At 41.1% G+C, this 16,217-nt stretch overlaps 2 protein-coding genes across 3 annotated transcripts in view; both read left to right on the top strand.

The window, feature by feature from the left end:
* Positions 1-16,217, top strand: part of FABP6 (fatty acid binding protein 6) — a 191,452-nt gene that overhangs the window by 19,753 nt on the left and 155,482 nt on the right. The gene's annotated exons all lie outside the window — the stretch shown is intronic.
* On the top strand, positions 6,646-8,705 carry JUNB (JunB proto-oncogene, AP-1 transcription factor subunit). Of its 2 annotated transcripts, XM_058167127.1 has the most exons (2): positions 6,646-6,785; positions 7,203-8,705. In XM_058167127.1, exon 2 carries the CDS (start codon positions 7,231-7,233, stop codon positions 8,086-8,088), a length of 858 nt encoding a protein of 285 aa, XP_058023110.1. In that variant the 5' UTR covers positions 6,646-6,785; positions 7,203-7,230; the 3' UTR covers positions 8,089-8,705. The 2 variants fall into 2 exon arrangements, with proteins under 2 accessions (XP_058023110.1, XP_058023109.1); XM_058167126.1 differs by having other exon boundaries at positions 6,717-8,705.

Genomic DNA, 16,217 nt, shown 5'->3' with positions numbered 1-16,217 from the left:
ATACTACACTATACAACACTGTTACAAACCTAGGTCTTGAACAACTTGTAACTAACAATACAAGATTCAACAACTGCCTTGACCTCATCTTCTGCAACAATTCAAACTCAATTTACAGACTACAAATTAAAGAACCTTTTTCCAACAGTGACCACTGCACAATAGATTTTCGTCTCAATATACGTCCATACTTAAATCGTCATAACAACAGTACTCCCAACTACAACTTCAAAAAAGCCAATTACGACCTTATAAACAACGATCTTTCATTTCTGGACTGGCAAAATCTGTTTGCAACCTGCATAACCGCTGAAGACCACTATAGAGTCTTCCTGCTTGAAATCAATAGAGTCATTAAACTATATGTACCACAAATGACTACCATGACCAAAAAAAACAAACTACCCATATCAATAAAAAAACTTCAATCAAAAAAATCCTCTGGAAAAGAAACAAAAAGGCTATGTTACAAATTTCAAAACCGCTACAGAAACATATGCAACCAAATAAAACTGAATGCACAAATTACCACACCAAGCAAGAAGAGAACCTTCTGCACAAATTCAATCATGCCTTTTATAATTTTGTCAACAATAAACTTAAAGACTCAAGATCCATCCCACCACTAAAAGATTCTAACAACAAAGAATGCAATGACGAAACAGTCAAAGCAAACCTCTTCAACATTTTCTTTGGCTCAGGTTTTGTTAACTCCGATAACACATATCCGACATTCCACAAACGTACCAGCAATGACTATGATGATTTAACTCATATAGATTTCACAGAAGACAATGTTGGAAGAGCTCTTCACAACTTAAAACCATCGCTTTCTATTGGACCCGATGGACTATGTGCATACTTCTTAAAAAAACTTTCCATTAATATAGCAGAACCCCAAGTATTATCTTTGATAAAGCTTTCACTACCAGTTCTCTTCCCAAACTTTGGTCACTAGCCACAGTCATCCCTATCTTCAAAAAGGAGACTCCAGCTTAGTCAAAACTACAGACCGATCTCCCTTTGCTGCGTCACCTGCAAAGTCATGGAATCTATCATCAACCAATCCATTACCTCACACTTAGAAACTAACAACCTACTCTCCAACAAACAATTTGGTTTCAGGAAAAAATTATCATGTAACTTACAACTTCTCCACTGCAAAAACATATGGACTTCAAATCTCGATCAAGGCAAATCAATAGATGCAATCTACATAGACTTCTGCAAAGCTTTTGACTCAGTAGTACACGATAAACTTCTCCTAAAACTAACATCCTATGGCATCTCAGGACCCCTCCACAAATGGATATCTGCTTTTCTGTCTAACAGACAACAAGTGGTCAAAATTGGCAATGCTTTATCAAATCCTGTTCCTGTCAAGAGTGGCGTTCCTCAAGGCAGCGCCCTTGGACCAACACTCTTTATACTATACATTAATGATCTCTGTGACCACATCTCAAGTAATTGTGTTCTCTTTGCTGATGATGTCAAACTATTTAACACCACAGACAATACTTCTATCATTCAAAACGACCTTGATCATCTAACCGCTTGGTCTAAAAATTGGCAGCTCCAAATTTCAACCAGCAAATGCTCAGTCTTACATAGAGGAAAAAGAACCCAAAACTAAGTACATACTAGATGGACATTACCTTACAGATGACCCCATCCGTTAAAGACCTTGGAGTTTTCATGTCAAATGATCTAAGTGCCAAAGCCCACTGCAACTACATAGCAAAAAGCTCTAAGAGTTGTAAACCTAATTTTGCGTAGCTTCTTTTCCAAAACACCACACTACTAACCAGAGCATATAAAACATTTGCTTGACCACTTCCAGAATACAGCTCACCTGTTTGGAACCCTCACCACATCTCTGACATCAATACAATTGAACGTGTCCAGAAATATTTTACAAGAAGAGTTCTCCATTCCTCTGAAAACAACAAAATACCTTATCCCACCAGACTTGAAATCCTAGGCTTAGAAAACTTGGAACTCCATCGCCTTCGACAAGACCTAAGTTTAACTCACAGAATCATCTATTGTAATGTCCTTCCTGTTAAAGACTACTTCAGCTTTAATTGCAATAATACTAGAGCAACTAATAGATTTAAACTTAATGTCAACCGCTTTAATCTAGATTGCAGAAAATATGACTTCTGTAACAGAATCATCAGTGCTTGGAATACTTTACCTGACTCTGTGGTCTCTTCCCATAATCCCAAAAGTTTTATCCAAAAACTTTCTACTATTGATCTCACCCCATTCCTAAGAGGACCATAAGGGGCGTGCATAAGCGCACAAACGTGCCTACCGCTCCTGTCCTATTGTCTTTTTTTTAAAATATATATATATATTAAATATATATATATTAATTATATATATTAAATATATATATATATATATATATGTATATTTACTATATAATATACATATAATATTTACTATATAATCTTTTTGTATGATACCTACATATATTGTTGTGACAAAATAAATAAATAAATAAATAAAATAAATATATTTAAACTGTCACTTCAAAAAGAATTCCTGTGGACAGGAATAGGGTTATCTCAACATAAGCAAATTGCTTTTAGGGCATGACACAGTATCATTTTTCTGCATAGGGCTTCATTCTTATGGGTGTAATCTATTGAAAGCTCTGTACAAGAAATGGGTGTAATCAGAGTCCAGGTAGGTGGATCCATTTTTTCTCTTCCTGTCCTTTCCCTTTCTCTCTCTCTCCCATTTGTTAATACATTAGTTCTTTGACCCAAAAGAAATTGGTATGCCTGACATTAACTTTAGGCTTCTTTGTTTTTGTGTTTGGGAGATTTAAACTCAATGTGACTCAAAATTGCCAGTGCTTTAGTCAAAAATGTTTGCCCTACACTAAATATATCCTAATTTTGCCAGACAAACTTGGGATATATATGTTTAATGAGTTTTTAATTTACCACTGAATAATAATTACTGATCCTTTTATATCTTTTTTTTGTAAAGTTTTTTATTTTTTACACACAAACAACATACAATGTATGATATGTATCTTTTCTGAACAGAATATTGGCCAGGTACATGTTCATAACAAGTTTAGTTCTTTCCCAACACTTCTTGCATGCTTTCATCAATATATTTTCTCTCATTTTTATTTCTCTATTTACATTTCTCTTTATAGATCTAATCTTACCCTTCACCCCCAGTTTTAATCTTTATCAAATTTTCCTTCCCCCATCCCCCAATGGGATGAAGCTCATTTAAGAAAGTTTGATCCTCATCACCTCTACTTTTAAAAAATCAAGTCAAAATTTGCTTGACTTAAAGTCAACTCCTGGAGACTATATAGATACTCCTTGGAGTGTTCTTGATAACAACATAGTTGTTTCTTTCTTAACAATAGTACATAAGTGGCTTAGCCTTTCTGGATGCTTTTTCTAATTTTCTGGTGAGACAGAGCTCTCTAATTTCTGGATCAATTAATAATTAGATCTGACCCTGCTTTTTTATTATTATTATTAGCCACTCATTTTTTTCTAATTTTTTGTAACCCAGCGGATATAATTTGGAAGGATTGATTGAGTTAGTTTGTGTAAGCTTATATTTGTGAAATTGGTGATAGCGCCTAAACTCCCTGTCTTTCTGAAGCATCTTTTTTATTGTCTTTATTCTTCCAAGTATCAGGGGATTCGCCGGTGTTTGCTGCCTTCTTTATGTGTCCAAAATATTTGAAGCTTTTGGTTCATTATTAGTGCTTCCAGTGAGCAATCTGGTTTTACTTCATTAGTTTTGGATGACTTTTCTTTGTGGTTCACGGTTGTTCTCAACAATTTTCTCCACAATCATAATTCAAAGGCATCAGTTTTTCCTTGTTCTTTTCACATGATCCAGATTTCACAGGTAACCTTGACAATAGATGGTGTGTTGTTTCTGCACTTTAATATTTTGTCTGAATCTGTCATTGTCTTTCTATTTCTAGCGCTGTTTTAAAAAAACAGTACTATACTGGAGCTTTCATTTGCTTCTTGCTACTGGGCCTTGTATCCGTATAGACAAGGATACTTCTCCACATGGATACATATTCTGTCATCTTTGTATCTGAAGATGTTGAGTCCAATTTATTCTGTTCAACTATATTTTAATCATACTCTATACAAGAATCTTTTTGATTTTTTTTCTTACAACAAGAAGAGAGGCAGGGCATGAGAAAGCATTTTTGTTACAAAGATCAGTTTTTGTTTTCAGACACCAAAGTAGTTGCTTTCTACCAACAGTATCAATAATTGGAGACTTTTTAAATGTTTTACTCCATTAAGATGCAATCGCTTGGACAGAGCATAAGAAACGTTTCTTTCAAAGTGCCTGTGTTATTATCTGAGGAAATGCAATGAAATTATGAATGCCATGGTAGATATATTCTATATATACCTTTTTATTCACATATATGTACCTCCCTTTTTAATTCTCTGAATACTCTTTCCATGACTATATTTCATTGTTAATGTCCATTCTTTATTAATGGTTAATAAAGTTATTGAGGACAAATGTTATTTATAATTACTAAACTCATTTCCCTCCCTTTTTCAGACACCAGATAGACTAGATCTAATATATGATGGCTGGGAGACAGATTTATTGTATTAATGGAGAAAATATTTAATATGAGGTTTCCCCAAAATACTTGTTTTTATGTGGCTATCTGTGTGTGTATGTATATGCATATACACACATACACACACAGGCATGTATCTATATATAAAAAGTAAGCATGTTAAAGGCTACGAGAGAATATATGTAATACGGATAGTTCTTGATTTATGATCATAATTGAGCCCAAAATTTCTGTTGCATAGAGTTGTTAAGTGAATTTTGCCCCAATTTATGATCCTTCTTGCCACAGTTGTTAAGTGAGTCATTGCAGTTAAGTTACTAACATGGTTGGTAAGTGAATCTTGCTTCCCCATTGACTTAGTTTATATGAAGGTTGCAAAAGGTGGTCACATGACCCTGGGACAACTGCAACTCTCCTAAATATAAGTCAGTTGCCAAGTGTCTAAATTTTGATCACATGACCATGGGGATGCTGCAAGTCATGAGTATGAAAAATGGTCATAAGTCACTTTTTTCTATGCTTATAACTTTGAATTGTCACTAAGTAAACTGTGGACTTACCTGTACATAGTTGTGATTAGAAGAAATAGACCACCCTCTAAATATTTAGATATCAGAATTGAGTCTGGCTTTCTATTTTGTACATCTAGCTGTAAGTGACTAGGTTGGATCAGAATGGATACAGGTCTGTATTTTGAAGATTCTTGTATGTGTCCTCTCCCTCAAAATTCTTGAATGTATGGGTGGAAGCTTAACTCCTTAATTCTTATTCCCTGCTATTGCAAGTGGTTAGGATAACTGTATTAATATCCACTCCTAGCCATTTTAATCTTAATGACCACTTTAGGTATGTGTTAAAAAAAAAGCTTTTGTGTGTATATTATGATCTTTGGCATGTTTTCTTCTTTTCCTTCTCTGGAATCTGAATGTGGTATGCAGATCTTTCTAAGTTGTTCATCTGTGTTTATTTTGAATATGGCAGGGTGTAACTTATGTCTGAGCTATGCCTTCAAGTGATATTTGTCTGTGGTTTCTGATTTCAATGTGTATATTTGACATAGGATTATTTCTACATATTTTTATGACATTTGTACATCCCCATTTGATTGCATCTCAGAGTATACATTTATTTCTCAGTATGCTGGCTAAACTGTTTGTGTCCAATTTTCATAGAGAAGAGAGCATTTAGCATCAGAAGTTGGATTTAACTGTCATTTAAACCTGTATCTTCATGACAAAATATTTACTCAGAAGGCATTTCTAGAGTTGATGAACCATGTTATCTTCACAGAGGCAGTTCTGACAAAGAAATGCTTCCCTGATATTTACTAACCTTGGAAACCCTTACAATTTTGAAAAAACCGATCAGGTTTCTGGTGCTTAGGGAATGAAAGTGATCTGCCTTTGGATACATAAAAAAACAACCACCCCCCATCCAAGTACTGATCTGTCACCTTTCTTCCAAGAAAGGCTGCCTGCCGCTCATAATTTTACTTTTCTCTTTATATATTGATCCATAGGGTTGTCTAAGCTGAAGGAGTGATATGCCAAAGCTCACACACAGCCAATTTAAACCTATAGATAGAAGATACTTAATACCAAACGAACAACTAACCGGCTGCCAATGCACGATCACGATGCTCCCTGGGGAACCGTATTCAAAAAAACGAAAAGCAAGCCACTCTCCGCCTCGATTACCTCTCGGTTACAATGCCCCGCGCTCGCTTGGATATAAGCAGCGCTAAATTGCAGAGAGGCTCATTCCCCAGCTCAAAGGACGTCATGCGCCACCTCTCCCGCGCCTTTGCTTCGTGCGTGCCTTTGCTCACACGGCCGCCGCGGCTGCACCCTTTTTTTTTTCCTCCCCCCCTTGCTTTCGCTCCCGGTTTCCTCGCTCTCCCGCCCATCCCGTTACTCTGACGCGCTGTCTTCCAACCCCCGCCGCCGCCGCCGCCCCGCGGGCTGTTTACTGGAGCACGAGCTGCCGAGCAATGAGCTCAGTTCCCCTTTCGCGTGCTGCTCCGGTGGGCGGAGGCGCTCCGCTCTCCAGCCAATGAGGGCGCCCTTCCGCCAGCACCGCGGGTACTGCCAGAATAAAAGGCGCCGGGAAACGCACGCTGCAGCCCAGATAATTCACAATTGGCATCGGCGCGCTCGGAGGCTCTCTCCCTTGGCCGGTACGGTACCTGCTCCTTTTGCTTCTCGGGGAGGGCTTGAAGCCGGCACGATCGTCCTGTGGGCTTTGCCTTCTGTGGGGGACAAGCGTGAATCATCCTCGCTAGCGGAGCTTAGTCAGGGCGGGAGGTTGGAGAAGCCGCCGGAAAGACAAGCTTTTCTTCCCCCCCTTCTGTGTCTCTCTCGCTCTGAAATCTGGAAGTGAAGCTTGGGAGGGAGGCGGAAGCGCGCTCTCCTCGCGTTGGGAGAAGAACTCGATCCACGCCCCAGGCAGGCAGATAGAGAAGGCCTTTCCTGTGAGCCCCGAGCCATCTCTGACGGTCCTAGCCCGGGTATCTACCCCCTGCTCCCAGCGCGCGGCTGATGTGCACGAAGATGGAGCAGCTTTTCTACCCTGACTCCTTTTTCTCCGGCTACAGCCAGGACTACAAGGCGCTGAAGTCGGGCATGGCTTTGAACCTGTCGGCCGAGCCGTTCCGCGGTCTGAAGTCCCAGCTTCCCCATCACCTCCGTGGCCAAGAAGACAGCCCCGCTGGCTACTTTCCGGGCTCGCTTCAGCAACAATCGGCTGAAGCGGCGAGCTCTTCGCTTAAACTAGCTGCCCCGGAGTTGGAGCGCCTTATCGTTCAGAACAGCAACGGCGTGATCACCACCACTCCCACGCCGCCGGGACAATACTACTATCCGCGGGGAGCCACCGAAGAGCAGGAAGGCTTCGCTGACGGTTTCGTCAAGGCGCTGGACGATCTCCATAAGATGAACCACATGCCGCCCCCCAATGTCTCGATCGGGGCCGCGGTAGCAGCTTCGTCGGCCAGCAGCGGCTACGGTGCCTCCCTTCCCCAGGAGCCGCCTCCTATCTACACCAACTTGACCAGCTATAACCCGACCGGCGTCCTGAGTACCACGTCCAGCTTCCCCAGTGCCAACCTGAGTTACATGCCGCAGCCTCACGGCCTACCCTTACCCCACCCCGCGCGGGGTTTCAAAGAGGAGCCCCAAACGGTGCCGGATGTGCAAAGCCCGCCCGTGTCTCCCATTAACATGGAAGACCAGGAGCGCATCAAGGTGGAGAGGAAACGGCTTCGCAACCGCCTGGCCGCCACCAAATGCAGGAAGAGGAAGCTGGAGCGCATCGCTCGGCTCGAGGACAAGGTGAAGAGCTTAAAGAACGAGAACGCGGGACTGTCTAACACTGCCAGCGCGCTCCGAGACCAGGTAGCGCAGCTGAAGCAGAAAGTAATGAACCACGTGAACAACGGCTGCCAGCTCCTCTTGACAACCAAGATGCAGCAGTCCTTCTGAGGCGGTGAGGGACCGCGCCGATCGCCGTCATCTCAAAGACTTTTTCCGCCGGGAGAAAGAGAAGTGGACTTGTCACGCAAAAGTTTACACGGAGCCGGACTGACGTTATACGTCTGTTCCCAAGTCCGTGTTTCCTAGTTACGTCTGTGACTCAGTCTGGTGGATCCAGAACTTCGATCTGTGCTGAGTGTGTACAAGTTTTTTTTATAGCTGTCCGTGAGCGTGATTTCGTATGTGTGTGTATTTAAAAGAAACGCGTTTCTCTCGCTCTCGTGCGGCTGCATCGCTGGATGGTGCAGTGGAACTGGAGGTACTCGAGACGGAGTCCAGAAAACTGGCCTTTTGGTCTTCTTCATGCCAGTAGAAAAAGAAATGAACTTAATTTAATTTATAACTGAAAGAAAAGGGACCAGGACAGAGTTTGTCAGGGAAGTGATGGAATCTCAGCCTCTCTCTTCCCCCCAAGAGGCCATTGCGTGGACAAAAGGGCCAAGAAGGGGAAGCGGGTTTGTTTACTAGCGCTTTTAATACTTTGAGTCCTCAAGTTCACCCCCCATGATTGTATTTGTCTGTGTTTTGACTTTTTATTAATTATTTAAGTAAAGACGTTCGAATTACTTTATCTGTGTGCCTCTTTTCCTGTGCCACAACTTACGAACTCGTTTACATGTTTTTTTAAAAAAGTATTTTGTGGATTTCTGTACAGGCATGAACACGACCTACTTAATCTCGGAAAAACGTAGATAGATGGGGAAGATTTAATTTCTGGAACGTCCTGATGGCAGTACCTGGTCGTTAACCCTTCCGGTGGATGTTTGTTCTTCCCAATGGGCCTGTTAGTATAAACCTAATTAGACCGGCCGTCATGTGCTCAATGGAATTCACCGCGTTTCCTCTTTCCTTTCCTCATCTTCCCCGCATGGTGTCTTCTGCTCTTGTGATCCCCCGAATCGGAGCTCTGCCTGCGCTGCGATGCTCTGCTCGATGCCCCCTCTGCCGCGCGTCATTCTCCCGAGGTTTTTGGAGTCGGTTTCCTTTCCCCTCCCAGTTTTTTCCTTTTGATGTCAGACTCTCAGCTTTGATGCTTAACAGCTCCGGTGCTTAGAAAGCCTGTTGGAGTCAGGGACGGGAAAGGGAGGGGGCGCGCCTAAGGGCCCCAGGGCTTGGCCTCCCACACGCCTAAGCTTCACTTCCTTGATCTCGCAAGTTCTGACTTCAGCTCCAGTGGGTGGAGCCTCCGGGGCCGAGCGGGAGGGGGGGGCTCGTGCTGACGCAGGGGAAGAGGCCCATATTTGGGCAGTTTCTGCCTCGTGACGTTTCTGCTGGTCGGACTCCATTCCGGGAACCCCCGCCCACGTTGCCAGGCAAAGGCCCCTGGACTATGTCAATTTCCAGCCAAACAAGGAAGGGGGCGATGTTTTTGGGGCTGGGAATGTCCCAAGACACCGCAAAGCCACGAACTTTCAGCGAGCTGGCTGGGTGGAGCGCGCTTAGCCCGTGGGGGCAACACAAATGCCTGGTTCACACGTTTGGCCTGCGGGGGGGAGGGATGACACACTGTCGCTGGGTCGTTGGTTGTGGATTGTCGGCTTTTGCTAGTTTTCCCGTAATGCTGGTCCCTTACCGATAATCGTAGTGTGGTCGGCCCCAAGGATTGCTCCGTAAATAGCGCGGAGTTTGTGCTGGCGGGGAAAAGAATAGGCCACGTTCCCCTCCCTTTCAGAAGTCGTCTCTTGCTAAGTGAGAGCATAGCCCTTTAGGACAGGGGTCTCCAACCTTGGCAACTTTGAGCCTGGTGGACTTCAACTCCCAGAATTCACCAGGCTCAAAGTTGCCAAGGTTGGAGAGCCCTGCTCTAGGACTTCTACAAACAGAAATAATCGAAATGATCGAATGCATCTAATCCTGCGTTTCCTTCAAAAATAAAACGCTAAGCCAGGCCTAAAACAGTCCTGTGAGGCTATCAACTGGTTTTATCCCTAGTCCAGGAGCTCGAGTGAGGAACTAGCACCTGAAGCTATTCTGGCTCTCAAATCCTAAACCAGGCCCTTTTCTACTCCCTGGCTAAGCAAGGCATCTCTTCCAGAAGACCTGTTCAGAAGATTTGTTAGTGATTCTTTATGTTACCATTAGTGTTATTTCACTAATATGGTGAAGGATCTAAGAGAAGGGTTTTGTAAACATCTTTGTTGAGGTTGTCTCTATTTTGGTGCTCTCTCCTAAGTATTTGCTCGAGAAAAGACACTGACTGAATTCACCAACACGCTAAGCTAGACTTAATTTAATCATGGCTTGTTGAATAACATAAAACTGACTGGGTTCACATACTGGGCTCAACACATATTTGCAGTTGATTTCACACAACATATAGAAAGAAACTAAGCAAACTGTTTAGTGGGTTAATGTGGTGGAGAAACTAAATCTTTCTGACTGGTTTCAGGCATTGTTAAGGTATGATCTGAATAATCACAATAGGCTGGACTCAAGCAACATGCTAAGACAAAGTCAACCAAACCATATGAATTAATATGTTGTATGGTTCAGACCTCTATTTCACTAATAATAGCTGGGAGAAACTTTTGATGGCTGTGTAATTAGTCACCATAGTGCAGTGGTTCAAGTGTTGGAGTAGCACTGGGGTAAACTAGGTTTAATTCCTTATTCAGTTGTGGATATCACTGGGTGATTCGGGGCTAGTTGTTCTCTTTCATCCCAACCTCTCTCATGGGGTGGTTGCTGTACAGAAAAATAGGGGGAGGGAATGTTATATACACCACGAGCTCCAAGAAGGACAATGTAAATCTAACTAAATTGCTAAAGAAGCAAACTACAATCCACAATTTGAGCTCATCATGGTTCTGTGCTTCAGAATATGTTCCTTCTACATTTTCTTTGCCACACTATTTGCTTCCTGATGCCTTTTACTTCAGGGAGTGTATCTGACACGACACAAGTGTGAGGCAGCTTAATAAAAGCATTACATTTTCTATAATGGGAATATAGTGACAAATCTAAACAAGTTTAGATCATCATCTTTGCTATGCGCAATGTACAAACATTTTTTCTTAAGGGACTTTCAAGAGCATATTTTTACTCCTGCATCTGTAAAGAAGAGCAACAGAGCTATACAAAATAGTTTAGTTTCCCATTTAAAATGTATCATATTCGCATCTCTTGCTTAACTGTCTTCGAGTGATTCACTTCATGGAAAGCTAAATTATCAGGCATTTTGCCTGTGTGTGTGGCATGATGTGAACTTATCCATGATAGGTCAATTCATGGATATGCCAAAGTTTTCCTGAGTTTAGGACTGCTTTTGATTTTGAGTGAGTAAGCTGGGGGCCATACTCCAAAAAAGTAGATGCAGTCGGGATAAAATCCAATTTTGATTCCATATAATTTTAAATAAATATGGCTATTCCCTGTATAGTCAAGTATTCCCTCTGATCATATGAAAGATTAACAATTTAGTAACAATGTTCAAAAGCTCTGGGTAGATGCTTCTGGCTTTACACTTCTGGCTTACTATGACGCACAAACTATGTTGTAAAGTAGCTGTCCTTTCAGCCATGATTATCTCTGAATTCTGTTGTGTGAAAATCTGAGGGATCTTTGATTGTTTATTGACTTTGCTGATGTCCATTCTTCCAAAAGATTAAAGTTGGGTAGGATACTGTGAATTGATAACACACTTTGACTATCCTTTTCTTTGGTGTCAAATTGATGGCCTAGCCTATGGCTAGGATCACACTAAACCATGGCTTATTTTAACTGTGATTTGTCAAATCACACTTGTTGGGTTAAAATGATACTAAGTTAGAAATTATGGCTTAGTGCAGGGATGTCAAACTCATGTCGTCATGGCTGTGTCATGTGCAGGCCACGCCCACTCCAGCTCCGCGAAGGGGAAAAATATCATGAAACATCACATAATGGCAATGTGACACCACAAGTTTGACACCCATGGCTTAGGCAATGGAACACCAAATATTCTATATTTCATATATGCCCTGGCTCAAAATTCAGCATGTGCTTCCAACTGGATTTGTAAGTGAAGTTTTGGGTGGGCTAAAACAAAATTACTCATAAAAGCAGGATGTGGTATCCTGCTTTTCTTGTCTTAAAAAAATTGCTAGTCCACGATTCAGCCACAGATCAAAAGGTCAGTGTGACTCAGTAAAAAGTAAATGGGATGTTGGTCCACAGAGAACATTTAGAGTCATTAAAGCAATGGCTAAAGACAGACATGCGCATTGGGGTTTTCCTGCACTGGAACTGCCAAATTTGTTTTGGCAATTTGTCTTCAAAGATTACTTGACAAGTGTTCGTGAAGGCAGGACTAACTTTATGTATGAGACATAGAGTGGTTTTGAATTGAGGGAGGACATGGTTATTTCTCACAGTATAGATGCTGAAGTTGGGGAAAGGAGAAGTGGCAGCCACTGTTCTTGATTTGTATATATAGTTTCTGATTATATATGATGTGAAACACAAGTTTCACCAGAAAAAAATTAAAGAAAACCATGTTATTTTTAAAAGCTTGTAAAATATCTTGCTAAGAACAACTTTGAAAAGCCTAACTTTACTAGATTGCAAGGGCTATGCAGAAGTCTAGCTAGAAAATACTTTCATAAGATGAAAGGCAGAATAGAGATGTATTAACAAATGGAAAATTAGATTTTGATTTAGGAGCTGTATCTTTACATTTCTCTTATGATCCCAAGTGAGGATAGCAATGGCATACTGGGAATACAATAACTATATAATAGGTACAAGGATATTTGAATCAGGGTTTTGAGGAAGGTCTACTGAACAGACAGAAATTATAGCAGTCAAACTCCTCAGGTGTCATTTATCCCCGAGGATAAAAACTGGATTCTGATAAGGGGTAGCTAGCACCATAGTACCAAATTCCTTCTGTCTATGTTGCCTCCTTGGGTTCTTAATTACTTGTTGCTATCACTTAAAGGATCGAGGCAAGATCCTTGCTAGGCGTCCCTGGAGCCATATGGAGCAACCTAGTGTCCCTGGTAGGAGGACAAGCTGATCTGGAATGGAATGTGGCTGCAGTACTTATGGCACAGTTTAAGATGAGGCAGCAACTTGTGCCTGTCTTCATCTATGTCTCTGGGCAAGGGAATGGAGGGTGGGGAGAGGGAAAGAGGCAGGCAGGAAGTTTTCCTCTCTTCTTCCATTTCTCATCTAAATGATTGAAATCAGAAGGGACACAAGAAACTGGGAGGTAAAAATAAAGCATGAAGAAGCCTTTAACGCTCTGACATCATAAGGTAACTTAAAGGAAGTAAAAAGGCAAAACAGGTTATCAAGGAACAAGTAGCATAAATACACCGGGGCAAAACTGGAACAGCAAACTTGCAAAACAAGTTGTAACTAACAAAGGATACTGGGGACAACACAGACACGTAAGATTATTAGCAACCAAAGTAAATCTGGGGATGGGGAAGTGGATTTGTTGCTCGTCTCCAAACAAGCAGAAGATCAGATGCACGTGTGTGCGCGTGCCTGTGTTTGTTTAAGGTCAGGATTACTCAATACAGTTCTTGGCAAAGAAGGAAATTGCAGTGATACATAATATTGACAAAAACAAAGATGCTAAAAGGTAGGATGATGATTCAAAATACTTGAGCAATCTGAATTCACATTGCTGAATCTTGGTGGCTTCAAGACTCTTAAAAGTGATACGGGGCAACTTTCTTAAAGATAAATGTGCAGAAGCCAGGTCCTAGATTTGTGTGACATTTATCTTGACTCTTCAAAGGACCTAGAATGGATAAGTCCAGGAAATGTAAGAGAAGCAGAAAACAAAATAAATGCCTGGCTGGCACTGACTAGGCGAATTAAGGAGGAACATTTTACTACTCTTTCAGGAAGGCACTGGACCATGAACATCTGGGGGAAAACATTCTACAATTGTAAGGCACAATCTCCTCTCTGTAAACTTGAATCATAGGTAGTACAGTTAAGAAAATAGTATTGCCATGGACACAATTATATTAAGAACTGAAGGTGGATGCTGAGATGGGCAGTGCCCAAGGTATATCAGACTTTGAGATCAAACTTAATACCTTGAATTTTATCCACAAGCTACAGGAAAAAGAAGCAATGGATAGCACATCTCTTTTGTCAGTAAAGATCCAAAAAATGACAAGCTTTAAAAAAAATCAGCAAGATATCGGGACAAATCAAGCAATTTGATTTTAAGGGCAGAAAGAGAACAGAAATTGCTTAAAAAAAACCCTAGTATCACCAGTTTAGCTTCTGTATCTTTATCAGAATCTAAGTCAAATTATCCATTTTGACAGGATAATTTATTGAGGATATTATTGAGTACCTCAATGGCAAAATAGCTTTATAAAAATGTTTGAGAAGAAATACAAAGTTAATAGGAAGTGGGTAACTAGCTCATATATTAATGAACAAGGTCACCTATTTTCTCATTAGAATGATAAGCAATTGGCAAGGAATAGATACACCCATGCAGTAAATTGGCAGACAAGTAAAATAAAAACAGCAAAAACCAATGCTAAAATGTTATGCACAGGAAAGTAAATGATGATAAACCTTATGCTCTGGGGATTAGACAAGGTGTGACATGCATTTACACTACAGGACAGTAGGTGTAAGTTAAATACCAGGGGTTGGGGCAAGAATAGCTCAGCAGGAGTATTTACAGAGAAAAATGATACAATTTCCTCTTGGGAGATCTTATGAGAACGATTTAGATTAGACAAACGCCCATTTGTCTTCTTTCTTTAAAGACATAGAATCTCCTACTCAGTGGAAGTTCCCTCATTTTTGTTACCATCTGTTTCCTTAATTCAGAATACTTGGGAACATATGTAACTAAAACTCATGATTCCCAGATTTTCATTCTCATTTGCTATTTTGCAAAATCTAGGCACAGGGCAAGCACATAATTTAACTAAGGATAAGTGCTGTAGAATTGAACTGGGTGGGGTCGGTGAGAACATTTTTCCTCGCCCTGAGGAAAGTTAAACTCATTAGACTATATGCAGAATAAAGCTTTAGGAGAGGGTTTCCATTCTCATTTCTACTGTATATGGAAACTTGGGGCTCCACCTGTCTGGTACTCAACAACAGCTTAAGTAAATGTACTGTGAACTTCAAAAAGGTTCAGGACTGTCTGAGGCTCTGCAATGCTGTGCTAGATTGCTACCCGTTACTTGTACAGTTAGTCCTCGACTTGCAACAGTTTGCTTAGTAACCATTTGAAGTTAAGCGGCACTGAAAAAAGTGACTTATGGCCATTTTTCACATTTATGACCATTGCAGAATGCCCATGGTCAGGTGATTTACATTCGAATGCTTGACAACTCACTCAGTGTCCAGGGGTCATGTGAACCTACTGACAAGTAAAATCAATAGGAAAACCAGATTCATTTAACAACCGTGTTACTAATTTAACAACTGCAGCCATTCACTTAACAAATATGACAAAAAAGTTATACAATGGGGCAAAACTTACTTAACAAATGTCTCACTTAACAACAAAGTTTGGGCTCAACTGTAGTTGTAAATTGAGGACTACCTATAATCTGTTATGGTGCAAATATCAGAGTTGTTATTCTGTCATCCCCAGAGCTAACAAAGTGTGCTCTCTACTGGTAATTAATGTTTGCTTTCTCTGGTAGTTTTCACTAAACTGGTCCATCTAGGTATTTTGAATCTATCTTTGTAGACAGCCCAACCAGCATAATGCAACAATGCAGGTTGTCAAGTTACAATCATTCAGTTAAAACAGTGCTGAAGAAGGGGGAACTTACAATCGGCCCATGGAATTTTAACTAGTGTCCCCATGGTCATGTAATTGCAATCCAGATACTCGGGGCTGGGTTATGATTATGTCACAGTGAGATGATCACGTGATCACTATTTCCAACATTCATTGCCAGCTTCCTACAAGCAATGTCAGTGGGGAAACTGAAGTTCTTCCAGTTCCTTTTCACCCATCCACGGCACACCATCTTTGTAGACCAGTGCACCTAACCGTGATATCTGCCAGGCTCCTTCCTGAAACAACCACCTCTTCCCACTTAACAATCATCATCCTTGGTTGACAAAAGCAACTGGGATTACAAGATTGCTAT

The sequence above is a fragment of the Ahaetulla prasina genome, chromosome 2 (genome assembly GCF_028640845.1).
Source record: "Ahaetulla prasina isolate Xishuangbanna chromosome 2, ASM2864084v1, whole genome shotgun sequence".
NCBI lineage: Eukaryota > Metazoa > Chordata > Lepidosauria > Squamata > Colubridae > Ahaetulla > Ahaetulla prasina.
Note: the sequence above shows the minus strand (reverse complement) of the source record. Positions and strands in the feature narration are given on the sequence as shown.

Bases quoted from the DNA above. Each gene is read 5' to 3' on its own strand.
- JUNB (XM_058167126.1), top strand. From the start codon at position 7,147: ATGTGCACGAAGATGGAGCAGCTTTTCTACCCTGACTCCTTTTTCTCC.